Source organism: Toxorhynchites rutilus, chromosome 3 (assembly GCF_029784135.1).
Source record: "Toxorhynchites rutilus septentrionalis strain SRP chromosome 3, ASM2978413v1, whole genome shotgun sequence".
Classification (NCBI taxonomy): domain Eukaryota; kingdom Metazoa; phylum Arthropoda; class Insecta; order Diptera; family Culicidae; genus Toxorhynchites; species Toxorhynchites rutilus.
The window spans coordinates 277,088,521-277,112,278 of NC_073746.1; the positions used below are offsets into that span (position 1 = coordinate 277,088,521).

At 38.7% G+C, this 23,758-nt stretch overlaps 1 protein-coding gene across 2 annotated transcripts in view; it reads left to right on the forward strand.

The window, feature by feature from the left end:
- Window positions 1-6,312: 6,312 nt before the first annotated feature.
- Window positions 6,313-23,758, forward strand: part of LOC129775733 (myogenesis-regulating glycosidase-like) — a 30,467-nt gene continuing 13,021 nt past the window's right edge. Inside the window, exon 1 of one of the 2 annotated variants that reach the window (XM_055780797.1) lies at window positions 6,313-7,258. In XM_055780797.1, the coding sequence (XP_055636772.1) occupies window positions 7,057-7,258 (202 nt within the window). In that variant the 5' untranslated portion in view covers window positions 6,313-7,056. The remainder of the gene's footprint in view (window positions 7,259-23,758) is intronic. The other variant, XM_055780796.1, reaches the window with a different exon arrangement.

The following is a 23,758-nucleotide window of genomic DNA, read 5'->3' on the forward strand; positions in this document are numbered from 1 at the left end:
TGACCGGAATGGCGTACCAAAATGCTTGGATCCTATCCCACAGTTTCTGCTTATTCTTCGACTTTTCCGTGAACACCGATCTTTTCACAATCTCCCATAGGTTTTCAGATCCGGTAACTGCGCTGACTACTCCATGGCGTCGACTTTGTTATCCTGGAACCACTGTTCGACGGTCTTGACGGTGTGCTTCGGATCGTTATCCTGCATGAAATTTCAAGGGCATCTCCCACGTAGAGGTACTGATCCTTAATCTTATCCAACAGGAGAAACACCTCCGCACCATAATGTTTCCTCATCCATGCTTGAATGTCTTCGTGGCATGCAACCGTAGCCAATTGGGCGATGGATCCAAGTTTTTCCGTCCGATTCGATGAGGTTTACCTTGTCTCATCCGACCACAGTATATTTCACCACTGCTTTTTCTTCTCCGGACCAATCCAGTCGAAGTGGTCTTCCGCGAACTTCAGCCGCCCTTTTGCGGATGACCGCCCGCTGTGTTCCGTGCAATTATGTGCGCGAACCATTATTCGTTGACTGCAACTAGAATTCGAGAATTGAAATCTTACATACTTCTTGTTTACATGATAAATACTTGTCAGGATCCGAAAAACACAAAAAAAAACAATCAATTTTCTTCAAAAATCGGTCGAAACAACCGAAACGAATGGCCCTGAATTTCGTCGCTTCATTTTAGTTGTTGAGTATTCTTAAAACGCATTTTTTATGAATGACTATTGTTTTAACTCTAGATGTTATAAATTTCTTTCAACAATGCGAATAAATTATAATAAATGGATTGAAGCACTGGATTGGACTATTTTTTCTCAAAGTTCTGTCACTTTCTTTTTTTTGCTAGACTAGTCCCAGCAAACATTAAATCGTATAATTTTGCACGTGCTAAGTCTTACAAGGAATCCGAATAAATCATAATCGCATATAATATCAATCAAAGTATGTATCGTGTATATTTTTTTTTCCTTTATTGATTTAATTAGGCTCAAGTGGATAAAGAGCCACCATCAAGCAATACATTTTAAAACTATTTGAATATATTATAAGTACATAATTATTAACTTAAGTCTAATTAGCTAAAACTACAGTGCAATATATAAAAAAAATATAATTTATTCCTTCGTTGCCTCGTCGGTATTATCCTTGTCTTGAACAGTGCCTGTGGTGGGTCGTAACAACTACATCGCCAGTTGATGTAGCAACGGTATCCTTTGGTAGTGAGTGCCTCCTTGTTATGTTAATAGCTCCTGTAATGATCTTATCTCAACGGCTACCAAATTCTGCTTGTGTAATAGGAAAGGAAGGGAGAATGGACAGTGGGAGTAGGAGATGTGACCTAAATAATAACATTAGCGCTTCTTAGGAAGACATATATGGGGAACATAAAATTAGGGTCGCGAGTAGCTAAGATATTGCGAACTGTCATGCGTGAGTGTACTCCTTGAGCCTCTAAATCGGCAACCAGTTTAATTCTTTCATTGCAAAATTCATTACATGACCAAACAACGTGCTCGATGTCATGATATCCTTGACCACAATTGCATAAATTGTTAGTAGCAAGACCTATGCGGAAGAGATGCGCATTTAGCGCGGTATGATTGGACATCAATCTGGACATAGTTCTAATAAAATTTCTGTCAAGATCTAACCCTTTAAACCAGGCCTTCGTTGAAACTTTAGGGATAATAGAGTATAGCCATCTCCCAAGCTCATCTCTGTTCCATTGGTTTTGCCAACTGGTGAGTGACTGCTGTCGGGAAAGAATTCCCGATACGCTATTTGTCTTTCAAAAACTGTGCCCTGCATACAACCCATCTTTGCGAGTGTATCCGCTTTCTCATTACCAGGAATAGAGCAATGGGAAGGAATCCAAATGAAAGTGATTCGAATACTTTTATCAACAAGAGAATTCAATGCATTCCTAATTTCGATAAGAAAATATGATGCTTTCGTCTGTTGTTTCAAGGATTGAATGGCTTGTATACTGCTAAGACTATCCGAGAAAATAAAATAGTGATCAGGTGGTAAGGACTCAATGGTCTTAATTACATGATATATTGCAGCCAGTTCGGCAACATACACTGAACAAGGGTCTTCAAGTTTATGAAAGCTAGTGTAATGTTCATTAAAGATACCAAAACCAGTGGATCCGTTGATTCTTGAACCATCAGTGAAAAACATTCTTGAAGAATTGATATGGTTATATTTTGAAGCGAAAATATTAGGGATTAACGATGATCGAAGATGATCTGAAATGTCTCGAGTTTCGTCCTTCATAGAAAGATCGAAATCAACGGAAGATCTGCAAAAGTTCGGAAAGCTAACATTATTGACTGCTGCAGGTTTTATTTCTTGAGAAATGTAATGAGAGTACAGATCCATGGATCTCGACCGTTGATTCAACTCGAGAAGCTTCTTACAATTCTCAATTACTAATGGGTTCATGATTTCGCTTCGGATTAAGAAGCGATAAGACAGTTCCCAAAACCGAACCTGCAATGGTAAAACGCCTGCCAAGACTTCAAGGTTCATGTTGTGTGTTGATTACATGCACCCTAAGGCTAAACGCAAGCAACGATACTGTATCCTCTCCAGTTTAATGATGCCGAACGGAAACAAAACGAACCATATTCCATGACTGACAGTATTGTAGTTTTGTACAGCCGTATAAGGTCTTCTGGATGAGCACCCCACCATGTTCCAGTAACTGTCCGGAGAAAATTTGTTCTCTGTTGACATTTTTTATTCAGATACGCAATATGTTTTCCCCATGTACATTTAGCATCAAACAAAATTCCAAGATATTTGAAGCTTGTGGATTGAACGATGGTTTTGTTGAACAATTGAAGCAGAAGTTCGGGAGGTTGGTGCTTCCTAGAAAATACAACCATTTCTGTTTTCTCAGTTGGAGTCGGAGGAGTAAGAGGAGCAGAAATTTTTCTTTTTCTTGAGCCTCCCGGTATTGACATGAATGCTTCTTCAATGGAAGTAAAATTTTCACAATCATCGGTTGGCAGAATTGCATAAGGGTTCTCTTGTGCTCCAGGATTAGGGGTCTCTTTTGCCACAGCCCTTTTGAGCATTTCAGCATAGGTCATCTTGGATCGTTGTTTGAGAGAGTATCTTGTTGCTGCAGTGGGAGTCTGTATGCCCCAATTGCTTGCATTTCATACAGCTCATACTTTAGGTACGTAAAGGCGCACCGGAAGCAAAACCTTTTCAATTTCCACAAATTGTGGAAGAGCTTTTCCGGGAAAGGTTACTCGAAACGAACCTGATTCGAAGTACTCTTTCTCTTTTTCGGAATGAGATACCGAATGCAATTTCTTGCAAGTATCTTCAGATGATCAATATTGGCATTCTTGAATCGACCTTTTCCTTCGCGTCATATTTCATCACACGTTAGACTAGGGTCGGTGATGACACCATCAATTTCAACGTCTTCTGAAGGAATATAAACAAAATATTCCTCCGTAAAAAGTTTGCATTGCGTTATCTCAGTGGCTTGCGGTCTTTGACAACCACGCGAAGCTTGTTCTGTCTAATTAGTTTTATCGAATCGACCGTGCTGAAATTCTTTTTGAGTTCTCTGGCTATTGTCAAAATTCTCAAAGCTTTCTGACGGGGGTGAAAATAAACATTGTAAGGTCCAAAGGAATCTTCAGGATAGGACTTAATCCGAGGAGCTGTTTTTGATGGTGGATCGGGGTTCCCCGGCTCCGGGATAGTTGATTCATTATTAGGAATGGGAGGGGCAGGGGGACTGTGGTGTTTAGTAACATACACTTCCATTGTGAAAGCAAGAAATTAATTTCTTGTTAATGAGGACGATAAAAACAAGAAGGAAAAGCAAAAAAGGGTAGCAAAAAGCAGAACTTAGCCTACCTGTTTTCGAAGAGTAACTCCAACAAGCTGGGTAGCTGACTGTAAGCCGGTGACGATGTTAGTCCAGGTAGTCGATGGGTGCCCTGTTTAGATCCTGAGTGCTGGCGAGTATGTATACCTGTAAAACACAATTTTTTAAAATAGGTAGCAAAAGAGTAATAGAAAAAAAACTTGATACTTCCTTTCCACTCTGCAGCGAAAGAAAAACACGTCCTTCTCCGATGAGATCAGGGAAGGAACTGATCGTGTATATTTGAAATCGCATAAAATGTAAAAACTTGATTTTATATATCATTATCAAATTAAGTCGCAAATCGGTATAATAAACATCAGTTTTATGATGTACATTGTCATAAAAAAAAATTAATCCACATCATATGCGTATATTACGCTGATGCAGTTTGTATGTCGTATAAGCGTATAATTTCAACCGATTCAGTACTGCAGTAAATCGTGTTGTATGCTGAAGAAAATCATGAAACAGTAAATCATATTAGATCGTAATAAAGAACATATTACATCATATAGAAATATCAATGAAATGCTTTAACATTGACAAGTTTCTTTTCATAACAGCAATGTCTGAACATATACGGAAGAATAAAATAATTAAATTTAAAAAAAAGTGGCTCTTATAGTCGATTACTCACAAAACATCGCAACCGCTGGAAAGAAGCTAAACGGATCGAAACAAATATGAGCGAAACTCATAACTAATTAACAGATGAAAATGGAATGTTGAATGCATCACCAAAACAAAACAATTTGGATTTTGATTTAATTGCAGGAATAGAGCAATTCAATGACTTCATTGATGATGGTAATTTATTTTTAATTTTTAATGATTTCATAAAACGTGTTTAATTTCAATCTATTAAGGAAACCATAGATTTTTTATGGATTTACAAAAATGGACTGCTGAATATCAGCACTCGAAATTGCTGATGTTCGATGAAAGATGCTTCTAATGAAACATGCGACAAAACGATAATACAGACGATCAGAGTTCGAACCCAAATCGGATCAGTTTTCACCAAACATCAATCTGTGCCATTTTAAACACTTATATTCCACTCCCAACACAAGTGAATTTAATAATTATTATTTCTACAAATATGAATACTCATATATAAAAATGGCGATTCGTGAGGCTATAATAAACATTTCACGAAAATATTTTGCGCCATTTGTTTTTTTTCTATGTCTGTAATAAATTGTATATGAGTATGGCAAAAGTCGTATTAGGTTCATTGACAATTCATGAATATATTCATATTAGATCGCAATTCAATTTCAACATAATCGCTATTATAGTCGGTCAAAGTTGCATATCCATCCAAACTAATTCGGTAAGCATTTGCCATGTATGTATATGGCCTCCACTTTTGCATTTTTTATATGCCAACCAAAACTTAGGGCATATGATGTTATATATACGCTTGTTATGCGATTTAATGTTTGCTGGGGTGGTCTTAATGTTTTGTCCGACACTGTATGTTTTTTTTTTTCATTTGACAAAAGACGCAACCCAAGCAAAACATGAATTGGGAGAAAGCACGAATGTGTTCCGAACAGTAACTGGTCATCATTTGAAAGCTATTGGGAAGATCCGGAAGCTTTCAAAATGGATACAGCATACCAAAACGATGGTACTATGGCATGGTTTTGCATCGAATTGTCACTGGAGATGAAAAATGGATTCATGTCAAGAATCCTTAAGCGCAAATATCATGACGAAGATTACTTTCAATAAAAATATTTTGAGGTTCTCCTGAAAGTTATGTGCTTTCTTCATCGCAAAAACCGGTCAATATTAACTCACACATCTGGTATGTTCGGTCAAATTTACGTTGGCTGCGAATTTTGATCGGTTTTTTATTTTATACCCGAGCTGGAAGGAGTCAGGTTTGAGAACGGTACAATCAATTTGAATGCATAAAAAATATCTTAAGTAGTAAATCTATACATAGTTTGTGTTTCTGGCCCATATTATGCACTTCCGGTACAATTTCATCTTATGTACGAATTGTAACGAATCAATTTGAAGCATTAGCAATGCTAACCGAATGTCAATGCTTCATCAAAACATGGAGTTCATGTTTCTGTTCGAACAATAAATAAACTTGTGGCTTCAGTACTTATTTCTCCATTCTTCACATTCGGTGAACATTCCATGATAAGATATCCTTTCATTACTTCGTAAGTAGCAGGGGTTTCCCTTGATAAACACGAACATTAGCTCCCATCAAAACTGTTTGTGAATTACTCAGTGATCCTCATTGTATTAGATTAACATGGAATATCTTCAAAACATTAATTTATCCCATTTTAAACCTCAAGATCTCTGAGGCGCTCTGTTTTACTTCTTGTGTTTCACACGCGGCGTAGATAATCGGAATCTTGTTCGATATTCCTTTGTATGCAAAACATTGATTTGAATTTCACAATATGATCTAAACGATTCAATTTAGGATTTATATATATTATCTCGACATAAACAACTGTTGTTTCGAGTGTTTTTTTTCGAATTCCTTTCCATTCCCGGTAGATAAGACTGCTGGGCAAACAATACATTGATTGATGAGACTGCATCCGAGAATCATGGCGTCAAGGTCGTCCTATATTTAGGCATTTTATCTCAAAAAAAAAAGAAAATTGTGATAACTTACTGCTCGTAATCGTTTCCTCGCGTTTCAATTATCCTCAGCAATAATTTCCCCTTGTGATCAATGTGTATTTCACTTCACTTGCGGTAAATGCAAGATGAAAGCATAGGAGAGGAGATAAAAACACAAAACATCAGCAGAATGCGGCATCCAATACCTTCGAAATGGGAGGAGGAGTAGGGCTATTTTTAAAAGCAAACGCCGACCGAAAGCAGTCTTACAAAATACTCTGGTATACCTTCGGAGCAGGAGAGCACATTCATCCTGCTTCAATCGAGATGCGAGCATCCATCCAGATCGGTTCGACTTGCAACGGTTCGCTTGAGATCGCAAGCGTTGAATACCCGTCCATCTGAATACCCGACAGTGGCGTATGTTGTTTTGATAGTGACTGTTGTGTTGTGCTTTACTTGAAGTGTAATCCCTTCGTGTGTGATCTGTCAACACAAATCGAAAAGCTTTGAACAAATGTGAACGTGAGAGCAATCAGATTATGGCGCTAAAAGTGACGCGAAAATGTATATTCTACACGGCGTTGGCGGTGATAATCGGAACTGCAGCACTCGCGATAACATTAGTGTTGCTTCTGCGAGACGACGAGGAGATAATGAAGCGTTACGAGTTTAGTAATAGTGACTTGGTGATACAGGTGCAGGAACAACCCGATCATCGATATATTTTGAGTTTGATAAGTGGTGAGTTTTTAGCATTGCATTTCAGAGAAGGGAGTTTTGATTTCATTAGAAATACATGTCTGATTGACGATCGCATGTTGCATAAAAAAGCATTGAGCTACTACTTAGAGTAACTTCTACAACGCCATACAATTAGTCTAATTATCGTTCAATTTCAAATATATATAGAATGTTCTCGGAAGATAACAGTGTTTAAAATCATTAGGAGCCTAGCAAAAAGGGGACTGTTAAAAATCGATCATTGGTTATAACTGGAAGTGTTTCACAAACATAAGAACACTGCATGAACATGATTGTACACTCGATAACGCACTTCGTTCATAGTTGGGTAATCAATCAGCATCAATATTGAACGAAGTGTACTATACGTGAAGCTGGTGAATAGACCCATCGTGTTAAAATGACGGTATCTGAAGTTAATCGACATCGACACTACCAAAAACAATCATCTCTGTAGTTCCATATAGCATTGAGCATTGAAAATTGTTATTCAGTGGAGAAGAATCGTTATCTACACCCAAAGTTAATTTTTAGCACATTTTCTGGCATCCCGAATTATTACATTAAATGAGCTGAAAGATAACATAAAATGTTCTATATCATTTGTGTAATATATATGCTAGAGCCAATATGAGGGAGCGAAACAGGAGACACATTTAAATGAAAGCTTTTCGTATAATTTGCCAAATACACGGCCCAGACAGAGAAAGATGTATTCTCGTTCATGTTCTTCTTTATCGGCTTAGAAAACACCTTCCAACTTCATTTTATGATGAGGTGTAATATTATCACGCTCCTATAGAATAGCGCAGGCAGCTATATGGATAGCGTGGTCGTGTAAAGTAACTTCGCATTCCAGCCGTCCTTGGTTCGATCCCCATTGACGTCGCATGGACTTTTTTTTTGCATAATCCCAAATGAAAAGAGAAAAGAAAATAAGAGATGTCTGCACGCATACATACAAACCATTTTTAAGCTTCAAAATAGCTCATTTTTTGCGCATTTTACTCTCATGACCAGGAAATGGCATGTTTTCTGCCAACGCTAGTTTGGGTGTAGGTTTTCCTTTGTCGTTCAGCTCACCCACCGAATCCGATTATAGAACATTTACACTAGCTGTAGTTTTAGGCTCCATAGTGGGGGCAAAGGTGCGCACTTATTGAATTGAACTTCTGAGATAACTTCTACCAAAAATAAATGTTTAAATGTTTTAATCCGTTTCTCGTTCTTGAGTTAAATCGTGAGGAACGGACACCAAATCATTTTTATTTATATAGATCAAGTTTATAAATACATAGTTACCTTTTTTTTATCCAAAATATATTTTTTTATTAAGGCTCATATGGCGTCAGCCTAACGGGGCCGGGAGTTCAATATTTCGACAATATTTGCTTACAACTATGTTAGTAATATGTAACCGATTACTCGCGGTTGGCTCGAGGTTAGTATTACAAATGTTCTCATAATTGGTATGTTGCAGTCTTCGATGCTCTGTACGTATGCCCGACACGGGATACTTCCTATTGGGATGCGGCTGACCATTAATCAGCAACGCCCCCCTAGTCTGTAACCCATATCTGGCGTGGTGCGTCTTTCTCGACTCGAGGAATCCAGGATAGAATGGTCACTAGCCGGCGCAATCATCAGCTCGTGTAGAGTTGTCATGAGCGGTACAACCTTTGGCTCTTGTTGAATGATCAGTGGACTGCACAACCTTCGGCCCGTGCATCTGTAAAGAGTGTGTGTATATATTGCCGCGACTAAGTAAAAGTTTATCGATCGGATAGGAGGGATATGAAACTGGGGCACAACGAAGGAAACATCATTAAACGTTGACATCGGCGTTTCTGAGGAACAGGTATAGATGAAGCAGAAGATCAGGGTCCCGGCTACCTAAGATATCCCGGACGGGGATATCCGATTGTCTGCCTTGTGCTCTCAGTGCTCTAGAGAGCTGAGAGCGAGCAGCATGGAACCGGATACACGACCAGACAACATGCTCGATGTCGTGGTAGCCATCGCCACAATCACAAAGATTGTTTGCTGCGAGCCCAATGCGATAGAGATGGGCGTTTAGGTTGTAGTGATTGGACATAAGCCGAGATATCACGCGAATGAAATCACGACCAACATTCAATCCCTTGAACCTTGGGGATAATCGTGTGTAACCAACGACCGAACTCATCTTCACTCCACATGCACTGCCAACTTTCGAGTGTGTGCTGACGAGGAATGTGAAAAAATTCGTTATAAGCAATTTGCCTTTCAAAAAGTGTGCCTTCTGAAGCGCCCACCTTAGCTAGCGAGTCCGCTTTCTCATTCCCCGGAATCGAGCAATGAGAGGGAACCCATGCTAAGGTAATCTTGAATAATTTTTCGACCAAAACACTCAATAGTTGTTATATTCTTGTTAGGAAATAAGATGAGCGTTTATCAACTTTCATTGAGCGGATTGCCTCTATTGAGCTGAGACTGTCTGAAAAAAAAATAGTGGTCGATGGGCAATGTTTCAATGATCCATAATGCGTAATATATCGCACCCAGTTCAGCGACATACACGGAACAAGGATCTTTGAGTTTGAAAGAGGCACTGGAATTTTCATTGAAGATGCCGAAGCCAGTGGACCCGTTTATGAATGAACCGTCAGTAAAGAACATTTTATCAGATCCAACTTTCCCATATTCTGCCGAAAATATCGGCGGAATAGAATCGGAGCGTAGGTGATCTGGGATTCCATGGATTTTTTGTCGCATGGACAGATCAAAAGTGACAGAGGAATTGCAGAAGTATGGGAAGCAAACTTGGTTGGAGATGCCTGGTGCCTGGTCATGATCTTGCAATGAATGAGAAATCTGTAGGATAATTCTGTGAACCGAAGAGTAAGCGGGGGTACTCCTGCCAAAACTTCCAGACTCATCGTATGTGTCGAATGCAAACACCCCATGGCTATACGCAAGCAACGGTATTGTATTCTCTCCAGCTTGAGAATATGAATCCTGGCAGCTGATCGGAAGCAAAAACTGCCATATTCTAACACTGATAATATCGTTGTTTTGTACAACTGAATGAGGTCTCATGAATGGGCACCCCACCATGTTCCGGTAATTGTTTGGAGAAAATTGATTCTTTGCTGGCATTTCTGTTTCAAATACGCAATGTTTCTCCCCCAGGTACACTTAGAATCAAAATATACACCCAGGTATTTGAAAAACATAGAGTGTTGGATTGTTTTGCCGGATAGGTGAAGCTGGAATTGGGCGGGTTCGTGCTTCCTAGAAAAAACGACCATTTCGGTTTTCTCCGTAGAGAAATCGATACCCAGCTTGAGAGCCCACGTGAACAGGTTGTTCAGGGTATCTTGCAAGGATTTTTGCAGAACGACGGGATTAGTACCCGTGATGGAAATAACTCCATCGTCTGCAAGTAGTCTCAGCGTGCAGTCTCTAGTTAGACAATCATCCATATCATTGACGTAAAAACTGTACAAGAGGGGGCTTAGGCAGGAGCCTTGTGGTAGGCCCATAAAACTGTCCCTTTACCTCGTGGTAGGCCCATCATTTGTCCCTTTACCTCGGCGGAAGCCAAACTGCGTATTTGACAGCAAATTGTTCGCTTCAACCCACTTGTCCAACCGAAGTAGAATCATTTTCTCTAACAATTTACGAATACAGGATAACATTGCAATCGGCCTATACGAGTTGTGATCGCAAGCCGGCTTGTTGGGTTTCCGTATGGCTATCACTCTCACTTGTCTCCAGTCATGCGGGACAATATTCAGCTCCAGAAACTTGTTGAACAAGTTCAGCAAACGCTGTTTTGCCAAGTCGGGAAGATTCTTCAACAAGTTGAATTTAATCTTGTCCGACCCCGGAGCTGAATTGTTACATGAGAGAAGGGCAATTGAGAATTCCACCATCGAAAAATTCTCATAATCACTTTGAAGTGGAATGTCGCGTACGACGTTTTGTGCAGGAACGGTGTCGGGGCAAACCTTCCTTGCAAAGTTAAAAATCCAACGGTCAGAGTATTCCTCATTTTCGTTTGTATGGTTCCAGCCACGCATTTTCCTAGCCGTATTCCAAAGAGTGCTCATAGCGGTCTCCCTTGACAAACCATTGACGAACTTCCGCCAATATCCACGCTTTTTTGCTTTAATCAAACCTTTTAGTTTGGCTTCTAGAGTTTGGTACTTTAGAAACCATTCCACTAATCCAGTTTTCCTGAATTTTTTGAAAGCGGATGATTTTTCAAAGTAGACCTTTGAACATCCCTTGTCTCACCAAAGTGATGGAGGACGACGTCGGAAAGTGGTAGCCGGTACACGTTTCTTTTGAGCTTGAAGGGCGCTTTCGTAAATCAAACTCGATATAAAGTTATACTCTTCGAGTGGAGGAAGTTCATGCATTGAAACAATTGCTTCAGATATTATTTCCGCAAATGTTCTCCAGTCAATATTCTTCGTGAGGTCATACGAAATATTGACTGACTCACGAGAGCTTGATTCATTAGCGATCGATAAAATTATTGGTAGGTGATCACTACCGTGGGGATTTTGGATTACCTTCCACATGCAATCCAGGGATAACGAAGAAGAGCATAGAGATATGTCTAGCATGCTTGCCCGTGCAGGAGGGTTGGCTATTCTGGTTGCTTCCCCAGTATTCAAAACTGTCAATTTGAAGTTGTCGCACAGATCATAAATCAAAGTGGCACGGTTGTCATCGTAGAGTGATCCCCATGCTGTTCCATGGGAGTTGAAATCACCTAAGATTAACCGCGGCTCCGGCATTGCCTCGATAGTATCAAAAAACTGATGGCGGCCTACCGTAGTTCTGGGATGGATATATATCGAAGCAATCTTCGAAGCAGAGGTCTTTGCCATTGATTTGTGTCTGGCAAGCAACAACTTCAATGCCTGTCATCGATGGGAGAGTGACTCTATAGAAGGAGTGACATTTTTTAATCCCTAATAGTACGCTACCAAACGAGTCGTTTCGATCGAGGCGAATCATGTTGAAATCGTAGAAATTCAGCTCATCGGCTGAAGAAAGCCATGTTTCACAGAGAGAAAATACATCACAGTTAGAGCTGTGAACTAAAAATTTAAACTGATTTAGTTTAGGAATGATGCTTTTGCAATTCCACTGTATTACAGTAGTCAAATCCTTGACCTCTTGCACTGAATCAGGCATCGAGGGAAATGAACGCTGCCAAAAAACCACATTTTTCTTTCAAAAATGTTCTCACAATCGGAAGCAAACATAATAGTATGCTTTTAAGAGGGTCGTTTATATTTAAAGCATTTAAAATGTTGTCCACCAGGTCAGAAAGCGCGAGCAAGCCAGATTGTGGCTGTTGCCTCGACCGCGAAAAAGGAGCAGACGTGTTCGGTGCTGCTCCGGGAAGTGCTGAGGACCCCTGGTGCGTAGAAGAACCGCTTAAACCAGGAGGTACTTGCTTCGGTCTATTCTCAGCACGCTCGATTCGAGTTTTCATTCAAACTTGGGAAGTTTCGGTTTTCTTTCTGGGGAGTGATGGAAAAGAAGTAATTTTTCTTTTCCTGACGGCACCCTGCAATGTACCGGAACTTCCTGCATTGGGAGCGTCAGCAACAGGCTCGTCGTTCTGCAGAATGGAGTAGGGATTGTCCTGAGTCGTTGGAACGGAACTCTTAAGTATTTCTGCATAAGTCCGCTTGGAACGTTCTTTTAAGGAACACTTGATTTTTTCCCCTCGTTGTATGTACACCGGGCATTGAGTAAGATCATGAGGAGTCCCGCCGCAATGAAGACACTTGCGCTCTTTCGGGCAAGGATTCTCATCATGGCTCTCTCCAGAGTTACCTTCACTTGATTTATTTGAAACTCATTGTTGAAAAAAAAACAATATTCCTTTGAAGTTGATTGTGAAAACATAAACATAAACGGAACATAACCGCCGTTATTGAATTGGTGAAACTAAAAACACAAGCAATTGTTTATTTTTATTCCTCATCTTGGATTTCGGTTCTGAGGATTCCGACGCTTTGCCTTGGAGCGTTGTTGTGGGGTTCGAAGAGACAGACGATGGTTCCTCATGAAGCTAGAATCAAAATCTCTTCCTGCCAGTTTTGCAACTTGGTTGAATTCGTGCTGGTTGGTTGTTGGTTGGTTGGTTGATTGTTGCCTTCCGTAAAATCAAACGCCAGACGCCGTAAATCTTTGAGTAAATCTGCTCACTCGTAAATACCTATCTGAACCGCTCTAGGTGCTCGCTAACACATCCCAGCAGAAGTAAAAATGTCAATAAAAGAATATTCAAATCACTTTCTGATATGAGCCTCTTCCTCAGATCTAATTCAGAAACCCGAGGTCTGCCGCAATCCGACACTTCGAGACTTCCTCCCGAAGCCTCTGTCGGGCCTTTTGAGCATTTCTGGAGGGCATTTCTTCAAATCAGCTTCTTGTGGGTCCCGTTGAAAATTTTGTTGAAAACATTGTATAATTTTTTTCAGAGCAAAACGCTAGTGCGAACTTTTACCCCACAGCCACTGCACACCTTTGCCCCACAAGCAATTTTGGAACTAATCGATTTTTTTAAAAAAAAACTTTTGAACTTTTTCACAAAAACGAATACGCATTATCATCTACTATAGAATGAAGATTTCCTTAACAGTGTAGTTTCGATCTTACCAATTATTTTAGGTAAGTAAATCGTCATCTCCTAAACAGAAAAATAAGATCGAAACATCGCAAAACTCTTTTTTCCTCATACTTTTTGCCACTTTCATGAAATGTATCGTGTTTATATGTGTGAGCTGCTGGTGTAATAACGTATCAAACGAATGCAATGTTGTAGAATTTTTAGACTCGTTTGCTTCAAAAAGGCCAATGCGCACTTTTGACCCGTGCGCACCTTTGCCCCGCACTACTCTATTGGTGCAGGTAAGGCAGTTGTATTGCGAACACTGGTAGGGTATGAAACGAGAGAAGATATGATCAATGTTCCGGCTCAAGTCCTGAAACTGGAGAAAACAGAAGAAGGAAAGTGCTGCAAATTCCATTGAACATTCTAAATTATGTGGACCCGTCCATAGAGAACCTCGCCGTACGAATGGAGCTCTTGTTGAGTCACTATGTAAAATATTCAACAAATCTTTCGTGGAATCGAAATTTCCTACAGTCTGAAAGGAGTCTTTCATGGTACTGGTTCACAAAGAAGGAGATAAACGAGACGTGAAAAATCATAGAGGAATAACTAACCTTTAATCTGCCTCAAAACTATTTGAAATAGTTGTGAGCAACATCATTCTCGAGCGCACCAAATGCTACATCTCTAGTGATCAACATGGCTTCTTACCGGGACGTTCGGTTACCACTAACATACTTAATTTTACAACGACCTGTTTTGAGCAATTGGAAAATGGGGCTCAAGTAGATGTCATCTATACTGACCATCAACCATGATATCCTGTTAGAAAAATTATTAAAACTTGGCGTGTCAGTAAGGTTAACGTCGTGGCTTAGCTCATATTTGACTGACAGATGTCTGCGTGTAAAATTGGATTCCACTACTTCTTTCCGTGTTTTACGAATATGTCAGGTGTGCCGCAGGGTAGCAATCTTGGCCCCTTGCTGTTCATTTTGTATTTTAACGACGTGTTGCTTGCACTAGGAGATGGCTGTAAGCTAGCATATGCTGATGATCTGAAGTTGTTTTTTATCGTGCGGACTGCTGAGGACTGTATGCGTCTTCAGTCATTATTAGATACATTTTCTGACTGGTGCCGTCGAAACAAACTTACGGTCAGTATTCCCAAATGCATGGTAATGTCTTATTTTCGCATCAAACAACCAATCACATACGACTATACCATAAGCGGTGAAATTCTTCAAAGAACCGATCAATTCAGTGATCTAGGTGTTCTTATTTCCTCACCAGTTAACATGGAGCTTGAGGATCGAATGTGTTCAGCGCAGGTTCATCAGGATAGCATTACGAAGTTTACCATGGCGTAATCCGCAACATCTCCCACCATATTCTGATCGCTGCAATTTGCTGAGATTGGATACCTTGGAACGTCGACGGAAGAATCAACAAGCGGTTTTTGTTGCAAAGCTTCTGAATGCTGAGGTCGATTGCTCGAGGCTCCTCTCGTTGCTGGATATCCGAGTACCACCGAGGCCATTACAAAACTAGAACGATGCTTCAACCACGATATCATCGAACGGCCTTCGGGTACAATGAACCACTCACAGCTATGGTTCGTATGTTTACGACTGTTGAAGATCTATTTGAATTTGGAGAATTGTCTGCTCAATTTCTCGCACGGATTAAGAATGTAGACAATAGTCCGATGAATAAAAGTAAATAATAATAATAATAATAATAATTAATGATAATAATTTTAATGTTTTCATTAAAAAAATGGACTTTTTTCGGATGGTGATAAAAGAACTAAGACAAAAAATTGAGTTTGATAAATTTCCCATTATATTAGTTTACTTGCAAAAAAAATGCTACGCCCTTGCGAACGACCTTCCGGCAGTCAACCGGAACATTCGCCATGGCGGACGGAAACATGCGTATAAACATGTTTGAGCTCCAACATCCTTTGGAGATTCTTGTCAGGGTCGTCGGCTGTCCGGAATCGGGCTTTCTTTCGGTACTCTGATTGTTGTTCAATAGTGCCAAGATGTTGTAGATGCTGGAACGAGCGTATCCGGCGTCCACAAAGGGCCGCACGATGTCTGTTTTCGACGCGGCGGGGTACCGTTCTTTGAACACGCACACTACTGAACAGAGTAGCTTTACTTAAAGATGGCGGCGCTCACAAGCCGCTCATTTGATCCGGTCCGTCAGAAAGAGTGTACGATCCACGATTCTTTGAAAATAAGCCGCGGCTCTTAAATGACTCACAAAAGAACCGTAGGCCTTTTTTGAACCGCGGTTCATAAAAAAACAGTGTTTCTTTCAAAAGCCGGCTTATTGGTAAAGAACCGTGGATCGTACGCTCATTCTGACGAACCGTGGCCTGCGGCAGTGCGGAAGAAGTATATGTTTCCCATGCTGCTTTTTAAGCGGTTTTATTCAGCTGTTTGTATATTTGTATATTTGGGCGGATTACATATTTTCTCGAAACCCCATAAATATGGGTATATAATGAAAGGACTTGACTAGTAGAACACAGTTATTTATGAAAAATATAAATCTAAAATGACGACCGTTACAAAATGACAGACTTTATTTCTTCTGAAAACCCCATCATATGGGTATCAGATGAAAGGGCTTGTCTAATAGAGCACAGTTATTTATGATAAATCCAACGCCAATTACTTTTTTCATGCAATTTCGGCATATGGGTATCGAATGACATGATTGACTAATATTAGCTGTATTATATGAAAACATGAAAACTAAAATAAAAATAAAAATGTTTGGGATATAAAAGGGGGAGAAAAATGTGTCGTTATCGAAAACTGCTATACTCTCCCAACTGATAATTCGACATGATCAACATTATATGGATCAAGAGAAATCAGTCTTAGTGATTATAGAAAAGCTCTGTAATGAATAGATTCCGGAGCTGGTAAAGCAATTTACAAAACTTGAGTCAGGCGAATTAGTAGCCTAATTAATACTGCTAGATCCTCGCTTCAAGCAGCAAGGTTTTGGGGATAACAGAGAGTACAACTCTGCGCACCACTCGTTGATAAGGATGGCATCCAAAGAATACACACCTACGAAACTACCACAACTCTTTGGTTATGAAGCGCGGTCATTTGTTTGGGAGGAGTTAGATGCATTGGTTGGCAATCTTCGATTCTCACATGATCCAAAAGCTGTTGCAATATCTATTATAGATAAATATTTAGCGAAACCACATCTGCTGAGAATAAGTGACCCTTTGCTTTGGTGGAATGAAAGGAAATCTATCTCTCCGCGGCTCTATCATATTTTTTTTTTGAAAATATTATGTATTCTGGCGACTTCAGTACAATTTGAGCGAGTTTTTTCGAAAACAGAACAAGTTTGAAGTGAAAGATGTAGCAGATTTTCATCATATAACATTGAAAAGATAATGTTTATAAATTAAAAAAAAGTAAATAAGATTATTGTGATGGAAATGTATCAGAGAAAACCTTCAGTAAAGTAATATTTTTATTATTCGCTGCACTGATTATTGTTCTAAACCATATTTTTTACGTCTTCCATTCAGTACATATTAAAATAAACCAGTTCAGGAAAAGAGCCGTTGAGCCGCTCATTAAAATGAACCGTTTTGCCGATCTCTAGATTCAGATGATCGATACATCAAATTGATACCAATGAGCTATTATTTTTTGGAAAAAATATACAATTGTGATAAAATTGGATTTTCATTCGTCATTATTGATTGTATTTATTTTTTATAGTTCACAAGGTTGAAGATTGAGGGCACTTTATTTTTAATATTTTTTTTCTGAGGTTTTTACATAACATATCCAAAAACCAAAGAGGTGTTTTTTTCGTTTTTAAGTTATGATTTTTCAAATTTAACTTCTTTTCAGTCTTCGTTCAATATTCCTATGCGACTAGACTAGATGTATGCGACTGGAATCCATTTTTTAGAAATTGCCAGAGTTTTTTTTAATAAAGACTAGCTCATTGGCTTCCATTTGATATATCGATCCTACCCTACCCGATATATCGATCTGGATCGGTCCAGTAGTTCAAAAGCTATTAGTTCTGGAAAAAAGTCATTTTCAAACAAAAATTCACGCCTCTCTGATTTTTGGATATGCGAGCGCAAAATGATGGAATATTAGTATTTTTTCACTCAACACTCGGTTGCGCTAAAGTGTGGAAAGAAAGCGCACGAACTCTGTACAGTGCAGCGAATAAATTCACTGGAGAGTATATTTTGATTGTGCTCGAATGAGATTGCACTCTTCAGTGTACTCCTCAGTGTGGCAGAGTGCGAATCAGCCCGCCTCAGTGCTCGATACAGGTTTTCGCACACTCGAACTAAAGAGAGTAAAGAGAGCGTAAGAGAGTGTGACTCACTCGTACCAAGATTTCTCCCAACCAGCGCACATATTCGCCGGTGAAAGGGAAACAGCGCATGGTTTCTCTTTGGTGAGTGATAACTGTATCCTCAGTTTAGACATGCAGCTCGCGTGCGGCTTTTATTTGAAGTTTGATATGCCAGTCCAATTAGCAAGTGGAATTCCGAAAAATCAAATGACACAAGCCAATCTATATTTGTAGGTCCTCAATAACCGGTCAATAATATCACCTCGATTTTACCGTTCGATAATTTAACACAATATTGTGGTTTAATTTCTATCATTTTTCGTGTTGTCACCACTTTTGATCTTCCATTGCGTTCATCATCCAAAATATTGCGACCATTTTCAAATTTATCGACACGAATATAATCAGTTTCATAAGATAGTACAAACACACCCAGAATTTAATGCATATCTGGTTCGATATCAGTTGCTGATAGACACTTCAAATGTAAATTAACTAACAATTCAGGAATATATACGTTTTTTACAACTTGTTTTTTAAAACAATACGTGAGCCCGCTAAGCGCGAGCCCCGTTCTATGCTGCCTACGCTCAATTTGCATTGGATGGGATAGGGTTGCCAGAGCCCCGGTTTTCCGTGGATTAACTAATTGACGATCTAACGCAAAACGTAAACGATCGGTGAGACATCTGGATTTTGTTTTTGAACTAAGAAAATGATGCTAATGTAACCTAAAACTCAAAAACAAATCACGTATATTTTACTTCCGGGCTTTCCAAGGTAGTTCTCACATGCAGGAATCGTGCATTTTTCTACTTGTGTTTGATTGTGCTCTCGAATTTCCTTCTTCAATTCAACCATTGTCAACATTTTTATAGTTTTCACTACTGAAAGAGGTAAATAAATAACAAGTTATATATAAAGTTGCGCAGAATTAAATTTCTTACAAACTCATCGCAATCAAATAATCTTTTATGATTATAACATTGTAATTTATGGAAAGAACTACAAACCTTCCAGCCGGGTGCTATGATTGATGCTAGGATCGTTAGCAAAATCTCAAGCAGAACTGTCAGTGGGATACCCAATTCATATGAAAACAAAGGGAAATGTCAGTGGGATACCCGATATGTTGGCTCCTGTCAGTTCAATGGGGTTTCTCTAAAGACGTCACCCGGCTGAAACCTTCCATAAGCTCACATGGCAAAATTTAAAACCATCATCACTTTCACCGCAGCGCCACCTAGGTGTAGATTTGTACGTTAGATCGCCAATAGACTACTGCAAATAGATATTCCGCCTTGGACATTCGTAATAAAAATTTATTTGATCTAAGCTGTCATCTACCCGTCATTTTATCATTGACTTCTACAATTCATTGTATGTTTGTATAATTAGCCATCATTTCCAAATATCACCTGTAATGAGCCGTCTCGTTATTTTTCTACGAAATACAGACGAGCCAAATTTAGTTCATATTACGTTCAAGTAGCAATGCTTAATTGTCAGTGGAAATTAGCACGATGCTCTCCTACCCACCGGATACGCTGAACCCTACTATCACTTGGATAGGTAGAGCAAGGATAAACCATTTTGGCCCGTTCTCACAAAATAGAAAACAAGCATCTATCAATCATCCCGGTTGTAAACATCAATCCCTCGTTTCGCATTCATTTTTTACGGAATACCACGATCGGGGTTGAGCTTGGTTGTCATTTCGCGCATAATGCATGCCAAGAATCGCTCCCGCTGACCAAGATCACGTCCGTCACGGTGATTTGGAAGCTGTTTAAGGTGATACCTTCGTTAGATGCGAACCAGCTCACAGTCATATGCATGCAACTGGTGTTACATTAAGCTGTCAGTCTGAAATGCGCTTCTGTTGCAAAGTGTACTTTCGCAGCTAGGAGATGCGGGACTCTGACCGTCGTAAATTGTTTTCTGGTGTTTTTGACGTGTACCGTTTGTAGTAGGTTTATGGTACATGGTCGGTCGTGAGTGGATTATTTCCCTAAAATAGAATGTTTCCAGGTTGATTGGTTTGGTTGGGAAACCGTGGCCTAACCGGTACTTAGTAGTTTTCGTGCTACATTGTTGCTTCTCTTTTTTCAAAACTGTTTAGGAAATTTTTACCCTAACAGCATCTATTGAGCAAGTACAATTGCACTTAAATAAAAAAATGTTAGGACATCAGTTTTTCGGGGAGCAAAAAGTGTTATTAATTGATTACCTTCAAATCGGTAAAACAATAACGGGAAATGTTATTTACAAACTTTGGGATCAGCTAAATTAAAAATATCGTGACAAAAAAAATATCCATCATATTGACAAAAGTGCATTGTCGGCGATGTTGTAAATGCGCAATGGTTCGAATTGAAGTACGAACGTAGAGCGTCCATCCTTATCGCCAAATTTGCCTCGTTCCGACTTTTATCTGTTGCCAACACTGAGAAAATTTCTACGCCGAAGCATGTTCCATCAAATGAATAAGATGCAGAAGAAGACAGGTATTTTGTAGAGCTTCCGGAAAATCATTTTGGAGATGAGATACACACATTTAAGAAACATTGGCTGAACATACTGAACTCACTCACTCGCGCGCAAAATCATAACTCGTATACTCGCGCATTTAATTGATAGAAAACAATTGAATATAATTCATGAAGGTATAAAGAGATATGAAATAACATTCATCGATTGAGGTTTCATTGGTGTAAGAATCAGAACATACCACTGCATGCTCGAGACAGACATATTTTTTACATTTCATGCAGTTGTAGCGTGTTTTTTAAGGTCTTTTTTCGAAGAAAAGATCTAGATAGTTACCAGATGATAAGGGTTCTGGAATATAAAGTTTTCATATTTCTAATATTCTTTGTCTCTGTGTTCTTGATAAACTTAGAATTAATGCTTGTTTTTTGAAGAGTCATAATAAGATAATATAAAAGGATTTCTAGAAAATTACTGCGACTTGTTTTCATGTTACTTTTTGGCGATTTTCACTTTTCTTCATGAAACGTTGTTTTTATGCATAATCTTAGGGAAAAACACAAAAAACATATAGTTTATTCTCAACTTCAAAAAGTCACCCAGAGATAACCTCAACCGCCCCGTGTTTCAGTGCAACGGATGATGAATCTCGGAATATCTCGTCGGTCCGGTTTGTTATGAGGAGTTATGTTGGTTGCTTTCACAGATCATACCGGGATATCTTCTACTGTCGCGTGTTGTGATATGAACAAAGGAAGGTTTGCTGATGGCGTGTAAATTACGAGATCTGCTGCTTCAGGGATGTGTTTTTTATATTCCTTATTTGTATCGACGGGTACAAAAATAACCCTCATGATGTTTATTTAGAAAATAAAAATTAGCTTCCCACGGAATTTACCTAAATTTAAACTCAATTTCTAAGAAAAAAGAGCGGCACTGTAGCGCTTTTTAAGTGCCCAGCAAACATTAAATCGTATAATTTTGCACGTGCCAAGTCTTACAAGAAATCCGAATGAATCATAATCGCATATAATATCAATCAAAGTATGTATCGTGTATATTTGAAATCGCATCAAATGTAAAAACTCGATTTTATATACCATTATCAAATTAAGTCGCAATTCGGTATAATAAACATCAATTTTATGATGTACATTGTCGTAAAATATATTTAATCCGCATCATATGCGTATATTACGCTGATGCAGTTTGTGTGTCGTATAAGCGTATAATTTAAATCGATCCAGTACTGTAGTAAATCGTGTTGCATGCTGAAGAAAATTATGAAACAGTAAATCATATATTAGGATCTAATATATAAAGAACATATTACATCATATAGAAATGTCAATGAAATGCTGATGCACTCGAAAGTTTTAACCGCTGTTGAATTAAATTTCAGATAGCCGCGCGAGATAGCTGGGGGATGATAATCCAGACGACCGGAATTCGAACCCACATCGGAGCAGTTTTCACCAAACATCAATCTGTGGCATTTTAAACATTCATATTCCACTCCCAACACAAGTCAATCAAACAATTATTATTTCTACGAACATAAATACTCATATATAAAAATGGCGATTCGTGAGGTTGTAATAAACATTTCACGAAAATATTTTGCGCCATTTGTTTTTTTCTATGTCTGTAATAAATCGTATATAAGTATGGCAAAAGTCGTATTTGGTGCTTTGACAATTCATGAATATATTCATATTAGATCGCAATTCAATTCCAACATAATCGCTATTATAGCCGGTCAAAGTTGCATATTCATCCAAACAAATTCGGTAAGCATTTGCCATGTATGTATATGGCCTCCACTTTTGCATGCATATGCCAGTTAGGCGCATTATATGCCCACCAAATTTTAGGGCATATGATGTTATATATACGCTGGTTATGCGATTTAATGTTTCAATATGATGTAATATGTTCTTTATTAGGATCTAATATGATTTACTGTTCCATGATTTTCTTCAGCATGCAACACGATTTACTACAGTACTGAATCGATTTCAATTATACGCTTATACGACACACAAACTGCATCAGCGTAATATACGCATATGATGCGGATTAAATATATTTTACGACAATGTACATCATAAAACTGATGTTTATTATACCGAATTGCGACTTAATTTGATAATGGTATATAAAATCGAGTTTTTACATTTGATGCGATTTCAAATATACACGATACATACTTTGATTGATATTATATGCGATTATGATTCATTCGGATTTCTTGTAAGACTTGGCACGTACAAAATTATACGATTTAATGTTTGCTGGGTAATTACTTCGGCATTCGAAGTCAGCATGATTTGAATTGACTAGAAAATGAATTGACCAACGTTGAGGGCGAGGATGACTGACGAACTATCCTAGCCAATGGTTATTCTAATTGACGTGACTAATGAATACAAATCTGCTGCTTCATTCAGCATGACTTCAATACACACTTCTACTCCCTCTGACATGAATCTTATTACCCGCGTACAATATCATAATTTTACGTCTTGATTTCTGATGCAAAAAGGTAGGTAGTTACACTATTATTGGGCGGTTTATTGTCTATCCACCAAAAATCTAGTTCATCTGTAGTACATGTCAAACTATTTGAACTCAAACATCGATACATGCATACGTGATACATGAGAGAAAAAACGAATTCATTTTGGTTGGAAGAGGGAAACAGACATATTCCCAGTTTTATTTTACAAACGCAAATTTCATTGTGTATAATGCTTCCACTAAGCGGTGCGAGCAATTGGCACAAAGTTATATTTCCAAACTAATTCTTATCTTTAACCAATGGTGTTGGCTGATCGCTGTACCTCGCGTAATTATTTGTACCTATTTTTCTTGATGCAACGTGACATCAAAAGAAGAAACGTACCATGTAAGCTAACGCCCAAATTGCATAGAAGAATGCTACTTGTTGTATTGTGAAGCATTTAAAGAGCGAGTAGAACAAAAAAATCTATTTTATTCGTTTCAGTGTGCAC